Source organism: Aotus nancymaae, unplaced genomic scaffold (assembly GCF_030222135.1).
Source record: "Aotus nancymaae isolate 86718 unplaced genomic scaffold, 86718_ANA_hifiasm-v0.15.2.pri h1tg000049l, whole genome shotgun sequence".
NCBI classification, from domain to species: domain Eukaryota; kingdom Metazoa; phylum Chordata; class Mammalia; order Primates; family Aotidae; genus Aotus; species Aotus nancymaae.
This window is the reverse complement of record NW_026988463.1, coordinates 33,888,595-33,912,129: the sequence shown is the minus strand read 5'-3', so window position 1 is coordinate 33,912,129 and position 23,535 is coordinate 33,888,595. Positions and strand designations below refer to the sequence as shown.

At 55.2% G+C, this 23,535-nt stretch overlaps 1 protein-coding gene and 1 pseudogene across 6 annotated transcripts in view; both read right to left on the bottom strand.

The window, feature by feature from the left end:
* The window catches only part of TXNRD2 (thioredoxin reductase 2), a 55,757-nt gene that overhangs the window by 12,758 nt on the left and 19,464 nt on the right, over positions 1–23,535 (bottom strand). For all 6 annotated transcript variants that reach the window (XM_064362827.1, XM_064362826.1, XM_064362829.1 and 3 more), the window contains exons 8-11: positions 20,288–20,358; positions 9,828–9,847; positions 8,690–8,781; positions 6,509–6,683 (exon numbers count right to left, since the gene is read on the bottom strand). In XM_064362827.1, coding sequence (XP_064218897.1) covers positions 6,509–6,683; positions 8,690–8,781; positions 9,828–9,847; positions 20,288–20,358 — 358 coding nt within the window. The remainder of the gene's footprint in view (positions 1–6,508; positions 6,684–8,689; positions 8,782–9,827; positions 9,848–20,287; positions 20,359–23,535) is intronic.
* LOC135269124 (uncharacterized) lies at positions 3,713–4,782 on the bottom strand (annotated as a pseudogene).

The following is a 23,535-nucleotide window of genomic DNA, read 5'->3' as shown; positions in this document are numbered from 1 at the left end:
ATGGTGCAGCGCGTGGCCACAAGCCCCAGGGACCATCCCTTCAGAGATGGCAACGACTGGCATGCTGGCAAACCCGCCGCTGCAGAGATGCCTCTGCCGGTAGCAAAGTGGGTCTCACTGCTGCCCGCTGGACTTGGTTCAGAATTGGGGCTGATGGGCCCAACAAAGTCTGTCCTTCTGCCAAAATCCAGGTACAGATGAATGTTCTCACTTTCTGATGTGTGGCTGGACCACGACACTGACTCTCAGGAAGCACTGCACTGAGCACCTCTGCACCCCGGAGCTGCCTCCACCCCCAGGCCCAGCAGTGCAGCACCCCGGATGCAGGATAGCCCAGGCTCTCCATGCATGGCCCTGGGAGTGCCAGGAGCAGCTAGGTAGGGCAGCCCTCCTCTGATCACACTGAGAGCCCCACCAGCTGCTGTCATTGGCCAGGGAGATGGAGGGCAGCCACGATGCTTGTCCAGCCAGCCTGGCCCCAACCAAGGAGGGGCCAGAGAAGGCTGAAGGCCAAAAACCACCCAGACAGTAAGCATGGGTCACTCCCACCTATTCTGGTGGACACAGGGACGTGGGGACAGCCAGCCGCAAGCAATATCACACACCTCCCTCATCCGTGACGGGAAAACAGTCATGCCCTCTGACTTCACACCCGCCTGGGACACATGTTCCCAACAGAGCAGAGCAAGCAGGCAGTGCCCTGGGTGAGAGGTCAGTGCCAGTGGGAGAACAGCAGGGTGAGCCAGGGGCTGTGATCCAGACAGCGGCAGCCAGGGCCAAGCACTGCGCCTGAGAACAAGGGTGTGGGCGTGGGAGGCTCCAGGGTCGGTGGGCGACGTGAGGCAGGCAGGGCTTCACACACAGGCCCTGTGGGCTACCTGGCGACCGTCTCATAAGGCACGTGGCCCCCAGAGCCAGCCACTCTCACGGGGCCTGGCCTGCCACTTGCCCCAACAAGGCACCTTGGACCAGGCACAAAGGAGTATATGCCTTTAGAACTGGAGTTAGATTCTTGAAGCGTATTTTTAAAAAATATTTATCCTTTTTTTTTTTTCAGAATGGCCCCTTCTCAATGAGCCTCAGGGCCCTACCCACAGCTATGAGCCCACTGGTGGGGAAGAGGGTGCACCTGCCCGCTGGCCTCGGGTCCCATCCGAGATGTCATGTTAGTTGAATAAATGAGTGAGCCCCTGGACCTCAATGGGACCTGATGCTGGCTGCTCACTGTGACTACCAGCACCCACCAGGGACCCCCCCCCAGGCCGTCCCAGGGGTGTCACATACCCAGGGAGGCTCCTTGGGGGTGGGGGTGAGCTTCCCGCAGGCATTATGAGGCATAAGACCCCACGGTCAGCCTTGGAGTATGGCACAGCCCCCAGCTCAGGCCCACAGGACCCCCAGGAAGGAGCGTGCTCTGTGGTGAGTGGTCATTATTGCTTTAACAATTATTAATATTATTTGAAAAGAGATTTCACTCTGTTGCTCAGGCTGGTCTTGAACTTCTGGGCTCAAATGATTCTCCCACCTCAGTGTTCCAAAGTGTTGGGATTATAGACATGAGCCACCATGGGCCAGGCCCTTTAACAATTGATAACATAATTGGCTGCCCCAGGAGCACCTGCAGACATTAGAGGGCACATGGTAACATGTATAAATGGTGCTGACCTAACTCTAGAAGACTTTTCAACAAGTTTTTTTTTTTTTCTTGAGATGGAGTCTCATTCTGTAGCCCAGGCTGGAGTGCAGTGGCACAATCTTGGCTCACTGCAACCTCCGCCTCCCAGGCCCCTGTTCAAGCAATTCTCCTACCTCAGCCTCCCAAATAGCTGGGATTACAGGCATGAGCCACCATGCTCAGCTAATTTTTGTATTTTTTAGTAGAGACAGCGTTTCACCATGTTGGCCAGTATGATCTTGAACTCCTGACCTCGTGATCCTCCCGCCTCGGCCTCCCAAAGTGCTGGGATTACAGGCGTGAGCCGTCAGGCAGCATCTACACTCACTTCGGCCCCTAAGCCCCGGCTACACCCACATCAGCACGAAGGGCATCTGGGAGGAGCCACCCCTTCCCTCTCACCAGGCATGGGATGCTCCTACCCATCCCAAACCTCGGGGCTTGGTTTTTGCTTCCTGCCCTCTCTTGCTGCCTGGCATGCCACAGAGGGACATTCCGCAGGGACTCGTGTGGTGGTGTCTGTGGTGTGCAGCAGCCATCAGCTGAGCACAACTGAGTAAAGATGGCTGCCCACCACGTACAAGCCAGCAGGCAGTCCCTGGCCTGCAGTCCACTCTGGCAACAGCTCCCCTCCTGGGCACTGCCGGCCCCTGTCATAGTCTCCTGGGCACCCCAGCCTCTCCGGCCATGGTCCAGGCGCCACGTGGGGCAGACTATACACAGGCAGCTTGTGCAGGCAGCCCCTGCGTGGTGCCAGGAGGAAGCTGGCAAGCCAAGCTCCCACACTCCATGCATGTGGTATTTCAGGCTCTGATGCTGGTTTACATACAGGTGGACATCTCTGAGTTATCTAAGAGAAAGCCCAAAGAGAAAATGGCTTCACTGGCTGTAATTCAGACAGATTCCTTCCCTGGGTCTCGCCTCACCTGCCACACCATGGGGCCCCCAGGCAGACCTGGGCCACCCTCCCTGGCACTCAGGCACAGCAGCTGCCTGGCTGTAGATCCCCAGGCTCAGCAAGCCCCCTGCTGTGTCTGCTGGCTCTTCCGGCCATGGGCAGGACTCCCGTGGTACAGGGAGGGATGCACCAGAGCCTTCAGCATCTTACTCTCAAGAGAGGGACAGAGAACCGTCCAGAGGAACTGGGGACGCCAAAGGGACGCATGACAATCTCGGCTTCCAGTTTCCCAAGGCTGCAGTACAGAGACAGTCTGTCCCTCTTTAAAACCAAATCTAAGCTCAGCTAGCACTTCAAAGCCTCTGCACTGGGAGGTGTTTGCTCAGATGGCCCAGCCCGGCTCTGCTCCCCTAGACAGCCAGGGATTCAGGCCACAACTGGTTAACTCGGCGGGCGAATTCGAGCCCGCAGCGGTGCTGGCTGACTGTCTTCACTCAGCGCTGTAATCGGCACATCTGCAGACAGGAAATCCTCCTCGCTGAAGTTCCCAGTCTATTATCTGAGACACCTGGTGTGGGCGGGTGATTCAGAGACAAACAATGAGCAGGGGCCCCCTGCACAGCAATTAACTGCTTTAACTGCTAATGTGTTTAATCCACCACGTGGAGATCAAGGCTGCGTCGAGGAAGGGCTCGGTCCGACACGGCTTCCAGACTGCAGGGCCCACTTCACGATGCCTATGTCCATGGTCCTCGCCAGCTGCGGCCAGGTGCCAGGAACACAGGCAGCGGGCAAGGCCAGCACTCAGCCCCACACAGGAGCTCCAGGAGCACCTGAGCCCCTTCTGTGTGTGTGTACACCGGGCACGGGGGGCATCCTCCCTTACTGTCGGAGCCCAGATCGTGCGCACAAGGTCCATATGCGGGACAGGAAGCAGAGTCAGAGATGTTGGCATTGCCAGCTGTGCAGCCCCTAGGGCGCTTGATTTTAACCTCCCAGAGTGGATCTTCCTTTATTGAAAGTAGAAATAAAGCTTGGTTAAAGGCTTATTGTACAAACCAGCAGAAAACACTTGCATTTGCTGACCTGGGAAGCGGCTCCTGAATGTTTACAAAACCTGGCTCTGAGCAGCAGCGAAGTCAGCACATGCCCGAGCGGCCCCCAGCAGGCGCGCAGAAGCCGGGCCGCCCTCGGGAAGCAGGGTCAGAGGCCAAGGACTGCGAAAAGCTTCCATCCCCAGCATCAATCACGCCAGGCAGACTGTCTGGGGGATGCTCATTTTGAAAATACAAAAAAATAAAACAGACTCCTAGCAAGGGCGGATGGGCGTGCAGGCCACGGCAGCTCTGCCAACCAGGGAGGGGCCTTGCTTGTTGCCTGCCAGGCTGACACCCAGGCTTTCTGGGGACACAGCCCTGGCCCGCTGGGCTGCCGCATCCCTAGGGTCTCAGCCGAGGGCTGCCCCTCGGTTCAATGGCGAGAGCTCCCCATGCCGTGGGTGAACGGAGATGTCAGCGGACAGAGGAGGAGAGCTAGGGCCCGGTGAGAGGGAGAAACTCACCATCTCCCCTTCAGAGTGGAGTTTATTTAGGAATGATAGTAAGAGGATAAATTTTGAAAGAAAAATAAAGTAGAATTTATGATGAGAATCATCAGTACCCTTTGGGGTCCAAAATGTAACCTAATCCTTCATAGTGTTTATCATAATAAACTTACTTAAAATCTACTTTTACAACGTGACTGAGAGCATTACTTTTGCTGACTGACCACCTCTGGGCCAAGAGCCCTGCATCTCAGGTCCTCCCCGGCCGTCAGCTCCGCGCTTGTGCCCACTGCACGGAAGTGAAGGCTCAGCTGCTCGAGGCTGGAGGTCCTCCTCGCCCGTCAGCTCTGCACTTGTGCCCACTGCACGGAAGTGAAGGCTCAGCTGCTCGAGGCTGGCTTCCTTTCTGATTTCCCATTTGAGTGACTGCTTCAGAAGTGCATCACCCTGTGACGCAGCTTGTGCCTCCGCGAGCCCTCCCTCAGGGAACACCAACAACTGGCCAGCCCCACTCGAGCCTGGTGGGCTGATGGAGGTGGAGCCAGGTGATCTGAGAGGAACCCTGGCTCTGATCTCGGGCTCTCGCAGGGAACAACGGAGCAGGCTCAGCATGGAAAGGCCTCGGAGAACTAACAACACTGAGTAGGTTGCTCCTGCCTTCAACATGCAAGTTGACAGGGCAAGTGGGAAAACTAGGAACCTAAACAGATGGCCAGGCACTGAGGCAGGTAGGATGCCTGAGCAGGCACGCTGTGTGTGCCGCCACCCACCCTGACAAGGACCTGCAGCCCTCCTTGGGGCGCCCAGCTTTGCAGCAGGCCTGGGACAAGGCGGTGTCTGGCCGATCCCTGTCGGCTCCAGCTCCCCCTTTCCAGCCCCCTCAGAGAGCCCAGCCCAGACCTGCATCCACACTCCCCCAGCCGCGTCCACACTCCCCACACCAGCTCAGCCACTGCCCCACACAAAATCTGACCCACACCTGACAGAGAGCAAGAAGGTGAGACCAGACTGTGCCTAGCCAGTGGCAGCCAGCCCACGCCAGGCCAGGAAAGGCCCAGGCCACTGCCCAGCACTGGACGGGTGGTGTCTTTGGAAGCCTTCGAAATGTGACTTCTGTAAAAGCCTGTGAGATGCCACTCCTGGCACGTGATGACCTGCTAGGCCCAAAGGGACCCACTGGGAAATACTGAAAGCCACAGAAAGGCTGGGCAGAACTTCAAAAAGCCTGCATCATTTTTATATGCTGAAAACAGCTGGCTTGTGCACACCCATGTACACAGCAGCATGATCTACAACAGCCACCTAAGTGTCCACTGACAGATGATGGACACACATACAGCTCGGCCTTCAACAGGAAGGAAATGCTGGCACCGGGCACACAAATGGTAACCCGATAACAGATGCTGCGGCATGGGCTCGGCTTGAAAACATCGTGCTAAGAGAAATGAGCCAGTCACGAAGGACAAACTGCACGATCCTACCTACATGAAGTCTCTGGAGGAGTCAGATCCATCGAGACAGACAGTGGAAGGGTGAGTGCCAGGCGCAGTGGGGAGAGGGGGTTTAATGGAGACAGAGCTCGGTCTGGAGCTAATGGAGAATTCTAGAGATGGGTGGTCGTGCTGACTGTACAATGTGAATGTACTTAACACCTCGAACTACAAACTTTAAAATGCTTATGATGATGAATTTTATGTTACATATATGTTACTGTAATTCTTCAAGCTTTCAAATCTATATCATTTTTATGTTAAAAACAACAAATTAGCTGAGCTGGGCGCAGTAGCTCAAACCTGTAATCCCAGCACTTGGAAGGCTGAGATGGGAAGATGGATTGAGCCTGGGAGGTCGAGGCTGCAGTGAGCTGTGATCACACCACTGCACTCCTCCTGGGCAAGAGAGACACCCTGTCTCAAAACAAAACAAAAACACCTAGTTTGAAAGCCTGAAACAGCAAAACATTTAATATGCTAAAGAAAAAAGATATACCAAGGTTTAAACCTGGAAGGCGACGTGCAGGATTTATGTGCTGAAACCTTAATAAGCAATCTACCCAGGGCCAGGGCAGGCCAGGACTGCCTAGACGCTCCCTGATGAGGACACCTGGCTGCTGCCGTCTGTCTTGTCCCTGACTTTCCCAGCATGTCCCACGGTGGTGGGGAGACACGCAGAAACTCGAGGGGCTGGGGACGGCAAGATGGGCACAGCCCAGCGTGGGTGCCACCCCACAGGCCTTCACGGTGGCTTTTCAGGTACAGTGGGGAGCGGCCAACCCACCTGGTGACCAGCAGGTTCAGGGAGGCATGGGAAGTGGTGACAGGAAGTGGGACGAAGATTCTCCACGTGCCTCGAGGAGACCAGAGACATAGTGTGTGGCTCGACGCACCCTTACCTACAGCCCACAGGACAGTGTTGAAGGTGCCTGTGCCCTCCTTGCCAGTGGTGCGGTCCTCCCAGGTGACCTGCAGCTGGCCGTCCGGGAGCCTCCTGACTTGGGAGGGGGTGCAGCCCCTCAGGAACCGGGTGCCGTGAGATGCCATGTGCTCCGTGACCAAGGAGGACATTTGCTGCAAAGCACAAGAGGATGGGCCATGAAGACCAGGTGACCATGGGAGAGGCCCTGGCCCTGGCCCTGCCTCAGTGAGGGGCTGAGAGGTGTCTGTGCAGAAGACAGGATGACACCCAGCCCCCTGCTCCATACCGTCTTGCTCTCGGTGGAGTGTCTGGCCCCCTCCTGGCTGCAAGTCCTCAGACCCTGAGCCCTGTGGTCAGGACTCACTTGGCCTGTGGGCTCCTCTCTAGACACTAATTAACTAAGTCTTCATCAGCCGGATACGGCCACCCCTATCATCCCAACACCTTGGGAGGCTGAGGTGGGAGAACCCCTCAAGCCCAGGAGTTTGAGGCTGCAGTGAACCGTGATCACCCCAGCCTGGGCAACAGAGCAAGACCCTATCTCTAAAAGAAAATGGCCCCCTTCTCCTGGTCCACCCCTCCACATGGGGCCAACCTGCCCCTCTGCCATCCAAGAGCCAGGAGGGTAGGGAGGAGACTCTGCTGCCACCTAGAAATGTATAGAAATGCTATGCCACCTGAGCATAGCAGGCTCAGGTCAGACTGGGGACAGAGAGGGTCCCGTTTCTCCCTCCCGGCCCAGAAGGCCTGTGCACCCCCAGTCCAGATGCAGATGGGGCCCCATTCCCAAGGACAATGGGGCCTTGCACAGGCCAGCACTGAGGTTGGCCACGGCTTCTGGTTTCAAGAGGAGAACAGTCACTGCTGACATCCTCTGACACCTGTCCGGGTGCGCCAGCTGGCTCTAGATGGCGTGTGTGGGAGTCCGGCCCGCCAGGCAGGGCTGTTTGTACTACAGAGGGGCTGCCACACAGGCTGTTCATCCCTCCCGCACCCCTCCAGAGGCCTGGCTGGCTTGGCCATCCCGGGCTCTGAGGGGAACCACGAGGCCCGTCCAGGACACAGGGCCCATAGCCCCTCGGCCTGGATGCCCAGACTGTGCATCCTCCTTGCCTGGGCATGCCCCATCCTGCAGGCCCCTTTCCTCCTCTGTCCACTGCCAGCTCACCCTCCCCACATCTCAAGGCTCCAAGGCCTTCCCAGACACTGCGTCCCAACCACAGGGCTCGGTGGGTCTGCAGTGAGGGACATGGCGGGCATGTGCCACAGCCTGAGGATGAAGAATCACACAGCCACACAGGCAGAGGGACACGTCTTGAGTTAGCCTGGGGGTGGCGCTGGGAGTCTGGAGATGAAAGGCCTGGCTCCTCCCACCTCAGGTGACCACCTCAGGCTTTGGGGGCTGAGGGTCGGTAAGGACCCTGAGCAGGGCCTCCAGATCTGCACAGCTCACCCTGCAAGGGGCCTCCTTCATGGCAGCCATGGAGTGTTTAATGTCTCCACAATGACAACTCCAGACTTCGATTTTAACAAGAGACTTTTCCTTGAAGAGCTTTTCGTCAAAAAAAAAAAAAAAAGAAAATCTCTATTGCTCCAATCTAGGAGCTCGTCCTGCTGGCCACAGGAGTGAGTGCACCCCAGACACAGATGGGGGCCGCTGTACACAGACACCTGTCCCCATGCCATGACCCCACAGGCTCTCTCAGAGCCAGCGTTGCCCTGTGCCCCTCACCCCGGCTCACACATTACAGCTTCTTCCACTCCCACTCCACCAGAGGGGACAGGCAAGGGAGAGCAGGGAGTCGGGGGGTCTCTGAGGTGGGGTAACACTTCTGCAGCACACATCCACCTCTCACTAATGGGACGATCTGGAAGGTGACCCAATCTGCCGGCACAAGGCTGGGCTGAGCCTCCCTTTACGGTCCCTGCAGTCGGCCGGAGGCCTCTGCGCAGCTGTGTGCCCCACTGCCACCCTCCGCCCTCGCTCCGGCCGAGTGTTTACATATTTCCTGGACAACCTCCTCATCCAACTCAAACACTATCGCTAAAGTTTCAGGCGTCACTTGTGGCCCATGGCTGCACTGCACCTGCCTGGGAGGGGCCTGTGGGAGGAAGGGCCGCAGAGCCACAGGGCGGGAGCTGGGGCCGCTGGCGCTACCTGGTCGAAGCCGCGGAGGGGGATGCTTCGCATCATGACGGTGGTATCCAGCCCGATCCCGGTGAGGAAGCCAGCACACTCCAGGGCCACGTCTGCAGCGCCAGCTAAGGAACACTGCAGATCCTAACTTCGGAAGCGATGGGACAACACCCTGGGACCCTATGCCGCAGCCCACGCCCCACCCATCCATGGCTGGCCCCGCAGGGGGCTCCCAACTCAAGACCCCTACCTCCACATCTCAAGGGCACGGGCTGGGGTTAGCAAGGAGTACCCACGGACTCGCTGCGCCTATGGGGTGTCTGACCGAGCTGGGTCCGTCTCAGCCTCCAGGGCGAGGTCTGCCTCCTGGTGGGTCCCAGCTGGGATGGAGAGCAGCAGCCAGCCCAGGGAGGACCCTGGCTGTGGGAGATGCCAGGCGGCTGCCTTCTTCCCCCTGTGCTCTCAGCCAGCGGCTCGGGGCTCTTTCTTTTTTTTGAGATGGAGTCTCGCTCTGCTGCCCAGGCTGGAGTGCAGTGGTACAATCTCAGCTCACTGCAACCTCCGCCTACCAGGTTCAAGTGATTCTCTTGCCTCAGCCTCTCAAGTGGCTGGGATTACAGGCATGCACCACCATACCCGGCTAATGTTTTTATTTTTATTAGAGAAAGGGTTTCACCATGTCGGCCAGGCTGGTCTCAAACTCCTGACCTCAGGTAATCCACCTGCCTTGGCCTCCCAAAGTGCTGGGATTATAGGTGTGAGTCACAACACCCGGCTGGGGGCTTTCATCTCCCTCAGACATCCTCTCTACCCCAGGCCCTCCTGTGGCTCCTCTCCTGACCCTGCCTGTCTGACTGTCCCTTCTGAAGGAATGGGTCCAGGCTGGGGCTACCCTTGAGGGAGGATAGCCCAGCTGCCTCATGGCCATGTCCAACTGTCCTGGCTATCTCAGTGCCCGGCTCAGGAAGAGCCTCCAGGAATACTTGGCCAGAGGTCAGCTTCAAACTGTCCCCCGGCACAGGTCCTCCACGCCGAGAGGCCCGGTGAGTGTCTGATCTGAGGCAGCAAAGAGACTGCTGGAAGGGCAGTGGAAGGGAGGGACTCAGGGGAAGGAGTGTCCCATTCCCAGGACAGTCACCTGCATGCTGGTAAAGGATACAGCTGGCCCCGACCACCAACCTGTTAGAGAAACGAACACAGCATGTAAAGCTGAGGCCCTTATTGACCAAGTGCGGTTGGAGAAGAATCCTGCCGCCTTCGTCCAGGCCCTCTGTCAGCTCATGAGCTCCGAGGCAGCCGTTCAGACAGCTTGCCCCAGGGTGCAAAGCCCACTTCCCAAGGCTACACTGTCAAGCATGTTGTGAATCAGCAAATCGCCTGGCGGTGAAGAGAATGTGTGTCAGTGACAAGTGGTACCTGTCCCCTGGGAGGTGCCTGGAGGCATGGAGAAACATCCACCAGAGCAGCGCAGGGCTTTCTTTCTCTCCTGTGGGGCCTCCTGGGCCAAGGTGGAAGCCCGGAGAGGCTTGGCAGGACGGGGAAGCCGCCAGACCGCAAGAGAAGACATCGTCTGATCAGAACAGTCTGAAGGCCATGGAAGGCTTGGCCAGAGGCATATCCAGCCCTACCGCAGCTAGGTGCAGGACCAGGAGGGGCAGCTCCCCAGAGCAGGGACTGAAGGAGCCCAGGGACAGGGGAGGCAGCACAGGACACTGAGATCCAGCAGTCACTGGAAATATTTGCTCTTGCAGTGGAAATCCCCTGTTATTCAACATCACATGTGTTAGGCACACACGTACACACACTTGTATGTGCACACATGCCACACACCTGCATGCACACATGTCTGCACATACTCCTACATGGGCACACACAAATGTACACACATGCACAATCTCACATGGGTACACACATTCATATACACGTAGGCACACACTCACATACACACATGCATGCACACACATGCAAACGGGCACAGCACCTAACGTGGAACAAGAACTCCCAGCGGGGCAGCTGCACGTGGGTGGGCTCCCACATCACCCTTCAGTCTTTGAACAAGAGGAGGTGATGTAAGGATGGATAAGCCCAATGTCAGTGCTAATCCCAGCAGGTACTAATGATATAATTCCATTGCAAAACGCAGTGTATCCCTTGGAATCATTCTGCAGGTGCCCTGCAGGAAGATCGGGCATGCAGCTTCCTCGCAGTGGCTGGGGACAGAACCGCACCACTGTCAGGATTAGGGTGAGCAGACAGAGCTCTGGCGGCCGGCTGAGCGCAAGGTGGTTACACGCCCCACTCAGCACGTGAGGACAGCGAGGGGAGACTCTGGGACGCCCAGCCAAGCAGGACTGCAGAGATGAATTCCCAGCCCCGCTCAGGGCCAGCAACACCTGAGAAACAGGCACCATGGTGTGCGCGCACTTCAAACACACATACACATCTCTACACGGAGGTGACTTCCAAAATGACAAAACAGAACTCTTTTGGACTTGTTAAATGCAGTGAAACGTACAAGCTTTTAAGATACGAAGTCATGAGTTACTGCCAATATAAACAAAACTCCACTGCTTTGAATATCGTGCCCTAAATACAGGGGTGAAACCGGGTGAGAGCCCATCATGTGGTACCCCCCACCCCCTGCTCCCAGAGGTGGCCGTGTGTGGGTGAGATGCTTCCTGCTGCACTGTGCAGGCACTAGGGGAGTGAGGCCAATGCATTCCTTCTGTGGGCAGTTGGGGCCCTGCGTGTCAGGGCCTTCCTGGCCCTGAGGCCAACTCTCCTCCTGGAATGGGACGTGCAGCCGCAGGATGGGGGCCAGGCTGCTCTCCAGGCCTCCTAACTCATTGCTAGGGATCCTGTAACACGCCCTCCTGATTTCATCACAAATGTTTGCTGTCTCTGCCACCCATGTGTGCATCCCCACCTCCTACACGATGCTGACCCACCAGGACTGGATGAGGGGGCAGGCGACTCTCTAGGCCCTCCCTCAGAATCCCCCAGTGCCCGGGCCTCCTGTCCTGGCAGCCGGGGGCACAAGAGAAGCTCCTGCCTCGAGGGCCATCTTCAAAGTCACAGGTGACCCCATCCCTCAGCTGCAAGCTCTGAACAGCAACCAAGGGCACGGCTGGTAGGAGGCGAGCGCAGTGGATGCATTCCTGAGTGGGCATCTTCGACCCTATGTGTTCAGCTGAAATCTCTCAGTGAGAGCTCACATCTCACCTGTGTGGAGGGTCATTTTGGGCCTCCTCTTGTTGTCATGAGCAAAGACTACTGACATCATTGGTTTTCACAGTACCCTTCCCCACACTGATCAAATTATGCAAATATTTACGCTTTGAAGAATGCAGGATATGAGAACTCAAACAGAGAACTCTGCTCAGACCAGCTAAAGTAAGAAAATGCCCTAGCGAAATGAGACAGACAGCGAAGCCTCCAGATCACAAGGACAGAGAGAACCCAAAGACAGCCACCTGCAGACAGCCGCTGCAGGCCACCCACGGCCCAACAGGGGTGGGGACAGACAAGAAAGTGATGCAGCGACCAACTCAAGCCACGGCTGGACACAGGAGGTTAGAGGTGCTGGCCACAGAAGTCAAGGGACTTGACAGACCGCTCACAGGACCTGGGCGTAGGGGGCTGGAACCACTCAACTTATCACTACATTAAAAGACCCAAAGGTTGGGTGTGGTGGGTCATGTGTACAATCCCAGCACTCCGGGAGGCCAGGGTGGACAGACTGCTTGAGCCCAGGAGTTCAAGACCAGCCTGGGCAAAATAGCTTGTCCTCATCTCTACAAAATAAAAAAAAATTACTGGGGCATAGTGGTATGCACCTGCAGTCCCAGCTAGTCAGGAGGCTGAGGAAGGAGGATCGCCTGAGACTAGAAGTTTGAGGCTGCAGTGAGCTGCACTCCAGCCTGGGAGACAGAGTGAGACCCTGTCTCTAAAACAAACAAAACATCAGGTTTCAGTGTGATCCCAGTAGCTCAGCTCTCTGTGCTTTTTGGTGTGCAAACATTTTCTGAGGAGGCGTAATAACTACTGCAGGATTAGCCTAATCACAGGGCAGGCTTTCTTGTTCAAAACTGGAATGGTGGAGGAAGCAGAAACAAAAGCATTAATTCAGGCCACGAAGCCCAGGCTTAAAGAACAATCCATCTGCCTCTTGAGCTTGAAGGCCCCTGATCCGCTCTCCAGAGGGAACCCTCACACAAAGTGAGAGTCTCAGGGGAGGCACCTGGTTTTTTGGTGGTCCTGCCAGCCCAGGAAATGCCAGATGGGCTGCCAAGGTGCGGACGCCCTAGGGAGGCAGCATAGGGCTGGGGGCACCCCGAAGGCCTCCATCCTCGGCTTGCCTGGGACCCCGCCAGCCCCACCCAATCCCTCAGGGCCAGATGCTGAGCCAGAGCCCCTGTGTGCTGGTCCTGTAACAAATGCCACTGAAAGCCCTGCAGTCTCACGACTTAGCCACAGGGACGCACAGAGAGGTGGCCGGGGCTCTGCAGTCTGGTAACAAGCACCAGAAGAACAGCTGGTCTCCCTGTTGCTGAACACAAGGACATCCCATTACACCGGGGAATGGGCCACTTAAATTAAATTTTCTCCCAAACGGCTGTGGTTCTTCCCAAGATAAAATTTATCTTCTTCCTTCTTGCGCTTAGGAAGAGAGAAAAATGATCGCAGTACCTGGCTGGCTTCCGGACTTCCTAAGGGTCAAATGAAAGCTCTTTCCATGACACACTGACAGGCAGCCTTAAACCAGCCCAAGTTATAAAAACACTCTGGCTCTCAGAGCCCCAGGAGCTCGAGGACAGACAGCAGCAGGCTGGTGGAGCAGCCTCTGAGGGTGGACAGACCTGGCTAGCTGCAGTCCCTCCCCCAGGGGCCAGTGTGTGGGCTGGGCAGTCCCTGAGCCAGCCTGGCAGCTGCAGAAGAGGCTGGCCCCACGTTCCCTAAACCCCCATGGGGACCCGGGCAGGGGCTGCAGAGCCGGCAGCAGGAACAGGCAGGCCCCTAGTTGTTTCCAGGAAGCAGCGCCTCTGTTACCGGACCTGAGAGGAGGCTGCGGTCTCATTCACGCCCTCCGCCCCGTCCCAGTGTTGCCAGCTCAGAGCCCTGCTTTGCAGAAAGTAGACCTAAAGACACAGTGAGAGGGAGGGCTAGAATAGAGTGACCACAATTCCCTATTTTGGGATTAGGGCCCCCGAGCTCCAAAACCTGGCACTGAGGGAGAAGACAAAGCCCAGGGCTGTGGGCGTGCGGGAGGCAATGGCAAGGCACGCTGGCAGGCCCTAGTCCCTGCCGGGCGCAGAGGCTTATGGGTGGAGGCAGCCTCCAGGTCAGGGCATGGCAGGAAGACTGTGAGGCTGTTGGACTGGAGTGGAGCTCAGCTCCTCGGGCTCCTCTTGGCTGCACTTGGATCCCGATCCCCAGTGCCTCCCTCTGTAAAGGAGCTCCCAGGAGTGGGCTCACCGTCCTCGCCTTCCACATTCCTCCATCTGCTAGGGGCTTGCTCTGCGGAATGGAAGGTCTGGCTTGTAAGGCCACACAGCACCTCCGAGCCTAGTCATTTGGGGTCTTGTGCCCCTCTGTGCCCCGCCTCCTGCAGCGGCCATTGTTCCCAAAGGGGCTCCACTGCCTGCCCAGGGGATGCCGTCCTTCCCCAGAACCTCCTCTCTTCTTCGACCTGTCCTGCACTTCCAGAGCAGGAAAGACACCAGACCAGCAGAAAAGGCAAACGGGCTAGGCACAAGGCAGGCGTCTGCATGGCTGAGGCAGAGCAGGAGCCGACCTGGAGTCCCTCCCAGGGTCCCTACCAAGACTGAGAGGACAGCCCCTGGCCCTGGGGCATGGCTCTGGGAGTGCAGCAGCCAGAATGTCCCTCACCCCACCCCAGTGCACTCAAGGGTCCTGCTCACCCACCCACAAGCTCACACTGCTTTTTCAGGAGTTTTCTGCACGTCTTCATCACCCTCCTGGGTTACAAACCAGGTGCTCAGCCCACTCTGGCCAACAGATACGGCCCCGTTTTGCCAGCATACGGCTGTTTAGTGAAGGGCGCTGTTTAATTGTCCCCCTTGACTGAGCTTGGACGTGATCCCCTTACCTCTGCCATCTGTCTGGCCCTGGCTTCTCCGAGACTGGATGCAAACAGAGGAGGAAGGGGGCTCCCAACTTGGGGCCTGAGGTGCACTGTGATGCCTGGGTGGCCTCTCTGGGGCAAAAGTGGCATGGTATGACCTTGCAGGCTGGGTCTCAGGCCCTACAGTGGGCACCACTCACCAGCTCTGAAGCTCACAGCTGTGGGCCCCACACAGACGTGCCCTGAAAGGAGTTCCTGGCGGCAGCCTGTGCTATAGTGGAGAGGGATGAGGGAGGCTTTGTACACGCTGCAAACCCACTGAGGGCCTGGTGCCAGGGGCCAGGGCGCCTCTTTGGTGGAGGAGACACCCAGGGGACGCAGTGCCCACTGCAAGAGGGGCACTGGGATGCCGGGCACCCTGAGTTGCCTACCTGGCCTCCCGGATGGCACCAAATAGAAACGTCCCACCCGACTACAGAGTCACTCAGGGGCCAGGGAAGCAGCCCCGGGGTCCATATTAATTTCAGCTCCATTTTAAAGGCGAGTTAAAATAAACATGGGGAATATTTATAAGGCAAATAAATCTGGCAGAAACAGCCCCTCCAAGTGTGAGTGGAGGCCTCCCCTCAGCCCCAGCCCAAGCTGATAAAATACAGAAATGCTACTGTAGACCCTCCGGGCTTATTTTGACTGCGGCAGAGGAATGTAACGTGTAAACACTGACTCCCATATTACACTGTTACAACTTGCATTAACAGCGCCGGACAAAAGCCGCATTTTCACAGAAGCATCGTACAGGGATATATCTCCAGCTTAATTTTTAAAAAAACCATTTCCTCACATAAATCATGCTCAGAACGAAACGGGTGACTGATACATTGCAAACACTTTTTTTCTTAAACAATAACATACCTAGATTCCTTCTAAACGAAAGAGCTTTAAAAAAATCTTCTAAATGTTTTTTTCCTGAAGAAAATAAATACTGCAGTTTCTTTCTCGACCAAAATATCTGGTGCCGTGTCTTCTCGGCCAAGCCGGCTGCCCCCAGCACAGGGTTGCAGAGGAGCGCTCCCCAAGCCCCAGCCACCTTGCCAGGGAGACAGCAGGGGCAGTGCACCCAGAGCGCTAGGCCGCTTCCCCAGCCCCAAACGGGCAGCCTCTGAGGGGAATGGGTGTGACCAGGATGGAGAAAGTGCTGGCCTGCAGTGACCGGCCCCAAAGTCCCCAGCACACCGAGGGCCCCAGCAGACTTCCTTGGGCTGCCAGACATCCAAAGCCATTTCCCTGCAGACAAAGCATCCTGCAGGGGCTGGACAGGCATCCAGACTCCACCCAGAGAAGCCAATGTGAAAGACAACCAGAGCCACTGGCAGGACTCAGGATGACGGGTGAGGACAGGACCTCAAGACGGGCACCGGGGCCCGGGCGGCCCATTTCCACCACACCACAGAAGAACTGCAGCCAGCCCAAGGATGTAAAAGAAAATCCGACTTGTGAACGCCCATAAGGAAAATACAGGGCTTAAAAAAAAAAATCTTGGGGGTGGGGCAGGCCTTTCTGAACATGTAATAAATCAAAAAGCCATTAAGTGTAAAAGATTTAAGTTACATTAAAAAAAAAGCTAAACCATTTGTACCTTGCCCAAGTTAAAAGACACTAGAAGCTGAGAAAATCCGCACCGCAAGTGACAGAGGATCACATCCCTAATACGCAAACCAGCTGGAGGGTAAGAAAAGAGAAGAGAAAAGCCAGACGGGAAAGTGGGCAGGGACCGTGCTGGCAACCTGCACAGCGCTGCAGGCACGCTCATCTCAAACAAGGCTGTGAAACGAGGTTTTCCACATCGATAAGTGAAAAGACCACTGATCACAGCAAATGCATACAGAGTCAGATCATGTGTAACCCAGCAGATAGTCAAAGAAAAAAAAAACAGTCCAGGTGCAGGAGCACACGCCTGTAATTCGAGCACTTTGAGAGGCCAGGGTGATCACTTGAGCCCAGGAGTTCGAGGCTAGCCTGGGCCTGGGCCATATAGCGAGTCCTTGCTCTAAATAAAAAAATTAAAAAGTAGTCATTAGCTGGGCCTGGTGGCAGGCGCCTGTACTCCCAGCTACTCAGGAGGCTGAGGCAGGAGAATCGCTTGAATCTAGGACTTCAAGGCTACAGCGAGCCATGATTGTATCACTGCACTCCAGCTGGGCGACAGAGCAAAGACTGTCTTAAAGATAAAAAACAAAAACAAAAGCAAAAAAAACAGATAAACAGATAACCCAGAAATTATGGCATAGCAGGAAAGAGTGATTGCCGTGACAACAGAAAAACTTAAAATTTCTGCATGAAATAGTATCACCAAGTCCAAAGACAAGCCACCATCAGGGGTCCAATGGAAGGCAGTGAGCAGTAGATGGAAACCAGCACAAGCCTGGCACAGTCTCAGGAGCGTGTGGGTGCGCCATGGGTAGCAGTGACCGTTGCCCAGCCCAGGGGCATGGGAGGAGAGGCTCCTTTCTGTTTCATGTCTAATCAAAAGGCTGATGCCTGAGTTACCAAGGACAGGGAAGCGGGCAGAATATACATGGAACCGGTGTGACTGGCCGTCAGCAAAATGTGTTAAGATCAAAGGGCAGCTCCCCTCACACCCAGCTTTTCTACTTCTAGGAAAGACCCCCGACAGGGATGTAAAGTGTGTAAGACCACCTCACAGCCACTGGGATGGCCACTGCCAAAAACACAGAAAACAGCAAGTCCAACAGAGTTTGAAGGAAAAAATAAGAATTAAAGAAGGAAATAAAAGCAGAAAACAATGTGCTGGCGAGGATGCGGGGACCCGAGTCCTCCTGAACTGCTGGTGAGAATGGAAGATGGTGTGGCCACCGTGGGAAACAGGACGGAGGTCCTCAAGACCATATGATCGCGCAATCCCACTTCTGGGTTTGCACCCAAAAGAACTGGAAGTAGCCAGGTGCAGTGGCTCATGCCTGTAATCCCAGCACTTTGGGAGGCCGAGGCGGGTGGATCACGAGGTCAAGAGATCGAGACCATCCTGGTCAACATGGTGAAAACCCATCTCTACTAAAAATACAAAAAATTAGCTGGGCATGGTGGTGCATGCCTGTAATCCCAGCTACTCAGGAGGCTGAGGCAGGAGAATTGCCTGAACCCAGGAGGCGGAGGTTGCGGTGAGCCGAGATCACGCCATTGCACTCCAGCCTGGGTAACAAGAGAGAAACTCCATCTCAAAAAAATAAATAAATAAAATAAAATAAAATAAAAAATAAAAAAGAACTGAAAGTAAGGTCTCTAAGAGGTATTTGCACGCCCATGTTCACAGCGGCACTATTCACAACAGCCAAGAAGCAGAGGCGACTTGGGTGTACACTGACAGGTGAATGAACAAAATGTGGTGTGCCTGTACAATGGAATATTACTCAGCCAAAAACAGCAAGGAATTCAGATACAACACGAATGAAAAGAGTTCCAGAGATGGATAGTGGTGATGGTTTCACGACATGATGAGAATATTTCATACCACTCAACTGCACACTTAAAAATGGTTAAAGTGGGCTGGTCGCAGTGGCTCACGCCGATAATTCCAGCATTTTGGGAGGCCAAGGCAGGTGGATCACCTGAGGTCAGCAGTTCGAGACCAGCCTGGCCAATATGGTGAAACCCCATCTCTACTAAAAATACAAAAGATTCGCCAGGTGTGGTGGCACGTGCCTGTAGTCTCAGCTACTCAGGGGGCTGAGACGGGAAAATTGCCTGAACCCGGGAGGTGGAGGTTGCAGTGAGGTGAGATTGCAACACTGCACTCCAGCCTGGGCGACAGAGTGAGACTCCACCTCAAAAATAATAATAATAATAATAATAAAGTGGTAAATTTTATACTATGTCTGTTTTATCACGACGAATAATTGGGATAATGTGCCAGAAGCACTAATAATGGTTTAAAGAGATGCACCTCAAAGGTTTTCACTGCAGCATTGATAATGATGAAGAAGAGAAGCTACTGAGATGCTCATTAATAAGAGAAAGGTCAAAGGAACTACACAACTTCCATTCAAGGAAATCCAGTCCTGACCCCACACAAAGATGCCCTGTAAAGTGCGAAATAATGACAAGCAAAACATGTGACACACCACTCACATATGCACACACACCCGTGTGTGCACACGCAAACGTGCACACCACACACATCTGCATGCACACCATGCACATACTGGCACGGTCAGAGGTGGAACCCTTTTCCACTGCTATTTTATCCTGGGGAAGGCTAGAGACTGCTATTGACCAAGCCTCTGCCGCCCTCTGGTGGCCTCTCTGGTCCCTGCCAGCATGAAGTCACAGCTCACAGGCGGGAGGTGCCTGGACCTGGGACCTCGGGATAGCCTCTCTGTGGGCATTGGAAGGCACTTAGTGACTCTGCACCTACTCCCATGGGGATTGAGAGCCACTTGCACGCTGCTAGTCTCCCTTCCATAACCAAGACGTTGTTTCTGAGGCCTCTGGAGCCTTTGCTAGATTTCAGAGGAACCCAATGTGCGAACCAGAAGACAGTGAGGGTGTTAGATGAGGGCTGGGGTAGGGATTGCCGGCTCTTCCCTCCTTAATGTTCTCCCTGATGCTCCTGATGGGACCCACTGGAATCCAAGGGCTTCTGGGAAGCCCATTTGACAACGACTGACCTAGATAACAAACAGCTGACTCCCTTTTTATGGCATTTGTGTTATTACCTCCAAGGAAGCCACAAGACAGAGTACATCAACAGCCCTTCAGAGGGGTACAAGTCACAGGCTTATTGTTTTGTTTTGAGACAAAGTCTCACTCTCTCCCAGGCTCAGTGCGGTGGTGCAATCACAGCTCACTGCAGCCTCAACCTGCTGGGCTCAAGCAATCCTCCCACCTCAGCCTCCCAAGTAGCTGGGACTACAGGTGCACAGTACTATGCTTGGTCAATATTTTAAGATTTTGGTAAGCTGGGTGTGGTGGCTCGCACCTATAATTCCAACACTTTGGAAGGCTAAGGTGGGCAGATCACCTGAGGTCAGGGGTTCAAGACCAGACTGGCCAACATAGAGAAACCCCGTCTCTACTAAAAATACAAAAATTAGCCAGGTGAGGTCATGGGTGCCTATACTTCCAGCTACTCAGGAGGCTGAGGCAGGAGAATCACTTGAACCTAGGAGGCGGAGGGTACAGTGAGCCGAGATTGCGCCACTGCACTCCAGTCTGGGTGACAGAGCGAGACTCCATCTCAAAAAAAGAAGATTTTTGTAAAGTTAAGGTCTCACTATATTACCCAAGCTGATCTTGAACTCCTGGCCTCTAGCAATCAAATCCTCCTGCCACAGTCTCCTAAAGTGCTAAGCTAGCAAGCATGAGCCACCGTGCCTGGCCACAAACGACAGGGCTTTTCTCCTTTTAGGTAAACTGGAAAGAAAGCCCCAGGAGCCAAGCACCAGCACAGGCTCTCAGGGCCCAGTGCTCACTCTGGTGAACAAAGAGGACCCCACCATGCATGCGACAGGCCTTACGTTTTTCCAGGGGACTCCTTCAGCCAGAAGATGTCATCGCTTGTGATTCCATATTCCAAGGCACCTTCGATCTGTCAGGACAGAAATGACCCCTGGGACAAGAGCTCCATTTGGCCTGTCCTGGGGTTTCCTTACAGAGGACGCCAGCTTTGCAGACTCGGCCAGCGCCGTCCCAGAGCACGCATGCACAGGGCTTCCCTGCTGCCAGTCCTTGTCTGCAGGCTGTGGCTTCTTTGGGGCTGGAGGTGGCCTGTCTGCATCTAAGCTGCTGTGCTCCCAGGCCCAGTTCCCTTGCAGGGTACCTTTCCCCTCTGCTCCCCAGGACCCTCCCCTTGACCCTGGTTCAGACCAGGACACTGGGCCTGAGGTAGGCACAGCAACTGCAGGGGCCACACAGGTGACAGCTGGGCCCCTACAAGTCTGTCCGGGTCCTGGACAGACATATCAGACACACAGAGGCATGCAGCCCCAGGGAGTGGCACCTGGGCTCTGAGGGGGTCCAGATTCAGAGGGGGGAAGTGGGGAAAGAGGAGTGAGCAATCAGGGCCAGCAGAGCTCAAGTGTGTCTGTGCGGCAGGGGTGGGCTGCAAGGCCGGCAAGAGGAGAGGAGGCACAGGGTGTGAGTGCCACGGGCTGAGGTGTGCAGGGCCTGAGGGGCAGTTCTGAGGGCACCTGGCTGAAGCCAGGACGGACTTCACACTCTCAAATCAGACAGGTCACCCGAAGAAGGGCGGCCAAGCAGGTGGGGAGACCCAGGGTGAACGTCCCCTTAGCAGCCATGAGAACAAGATGTGCTGGTGCAGGAAATGGATCTCACAGTTTATGCTTCCAATTGGAAAAAAAAATAAAGTCAGGAATTTCTCAAAAAAAAAAAAAAAGGAACTTCTTGGGTTTGCTCAAGGAAAACCGAAAGGTCTGGCAATCAAAGGGACTAAAACGCAAGCAAGTCTTGGCAGGCACCCTGGGAGGGTGTGGCAGGGAGGGCAGAGCGGCCCTGAGCTGCCTGACCCTCAGGACCAGGAGCGCCTGCTGGCTCCCCTGTGGGCCCACAGAGCCATCAGCAGCTGCCTATGAGTTGCACAGCAGGGCCAGACCAGGGCTCCTCTTCAGGGCTCCCTGGTGCAGACCATGTGCAGCTCCCCCCGGGGCCGCAGAGAAGCCCAGGTGACCGCTGGGCTGCTGAGAGCTGGCTGTGGCCTTCTTTCAGCAGAACCACCATGAGCCCAGCTGTCAGGTCAGGGGATCACTTGGACCCTGTCTGCAGCAGCTGCCTTGAACAGCAGCACAGTGTCATCCTACGGAGCCACGCAGCCACGAGCCCCACCTCTGTGCATAAGCAACCTGCCCTCGATAGAGGCTGCTGAGGCTGCCTAGTGGCTAGAGAAGTCTCGTAGCCTCTAAGGACTGGGGGTGCTCGTGCTCCTTGGGGCCCCTCCTCTCCGTTTCCCCAGTACGCACAGGGTGAAGTGGAAGCTGGGGTCACATCCAAGAAGCAGCAGAACCTCCCCTTGCTCTGCCTCCACCAGACTGCCCCTGGGTCTAAGTCAGAGGCGGTGTGGCCTCCAGGCCAAGGGACCCATGGTCTTCGAGAGCTTGGCTGCAGCCTACTCAGAGGCTTAGAGCAGGCAGCACCCAGTTCCCCAGGAGACCCGTGAGGACTGGCCTCGGCCAAACCTCTCTGACCACCCCCAGCCCCCATTTGCTTTCCCTGCAGCAGCTACCCCCCCCCCCAACCCTGGGGCCCCTTCCTCAACTCTGCCGCCACAACCCACAAGACTGGGCCAGGAGTTATTCACCGCTCTGTTAAAACAGCGATAAAACTGACAAAAACTGTGAGATTCAGAATTATGGAAATTAACCACAGGCTTGCAGCAACACAGGGAATATTTAGTAGGGGAATATCAGCTGAAGCTGGGTGAGAATGGGAGCTCCAGGGTGTTTTCACTCACTCTGGTCCTACCCCTCCCTCAGCGGCAGCCCTGAACGGTAATGGCCAGAGAGAGCAGAACCCAGCTGGGGTCTTTCAAAACCCCTCCCAAAGAAGAGTCAGAGTCAGCATCTGACCCTGCCAGGGGTTCCCTAGAAGACCCCCTCAAAAGAGTCATCTTGGCCAGGTGCAGTGGCTCACACCTGTAATCCCAGCACTTTGGGAGGCTGAGGCAGGCAGATCATGAGGTCAAGAGATCAAGACCATCCTGGCCAACATGGTGAAACTCCATCTCTACTAAAAAAAAAAATACAAAAATTAGCTGGGTATAGTGACATGCGCCTGTAATCCCAGCTATTCAGAGGCTGAGACAGGAGAATCGCTTGAACCCAGGAGGCGGAAGTTGCAGTGAGCCAGGATTGTGCCACTGCACTCCAGCCTGGGCAACAGAGTGATTCCATCCCAAAAAAAAAAAAAAAAGGGTCATCTTTATCCAGACTCACTGGAGCTCAGCCAGGGCTAAAAGCCTCTCTCTGGGGGCATTTGTCTAAGGCTTTCCTCACAGCTGCCTGAGGGATGGGTAACAGTTGGAGCCAACAACAGACTGCCCAAAAAGCTTCAAAGGAAAAGCCGAGGCATGAGATGTCTACTGGAGCTTTGCAAGGCTCTGGCATATTCCTGGGAACCTAGGCCAGGCACACACACAGCACTGTGCACACATCAGGAAGGACCAAGGAGGCCCTGAGGCCTCACCTCCAGCTGACCTTGCTCTCCGCACAGGCAGGAAGTGAAGGCTAGGGAAGAGCTGCCTGCTGCCTGCTGAGTGTGGAAGGCATCCCCTCTGAATGCACACGGAGCCCTCAGCAAAGACCCAGAGAGTCCTTAGTTTAGAGAAATCGCCATGCAGTTATTAGCTGACCACTAAGCTAACCAAGTAGAGAAATCAGTAGCCACATACAATAAAGAATAAGAGTCTACAAAGTCAGTTCCAAAAGGTCACCAACTAAGCAGCTGAAACAACAGAATCCTGGGGCAGAGGGAGAATGTGGTTTCCAAAGTTACCACGTTAAATTATTCGAAACGTTCAGCTTTCAATTAAAAAATTATGAGACACATGAAGAAACAAGAAACCATGAGCTGCATACACTGCTGGAAGGAATGTGAAATGCAGTCATTTTGGAAAAGTCTGAGGTTCCTTGAAAGGGTCAACATAAAGCTACCAGGTGACACGGGAGTTCTGCTCCTAGGTATAACCCAAGAGAAGCGAAAACTGAAGTCCGCCAAAGGCTTCTGTGCAGATGCTCACAGCAGCACTATTCAT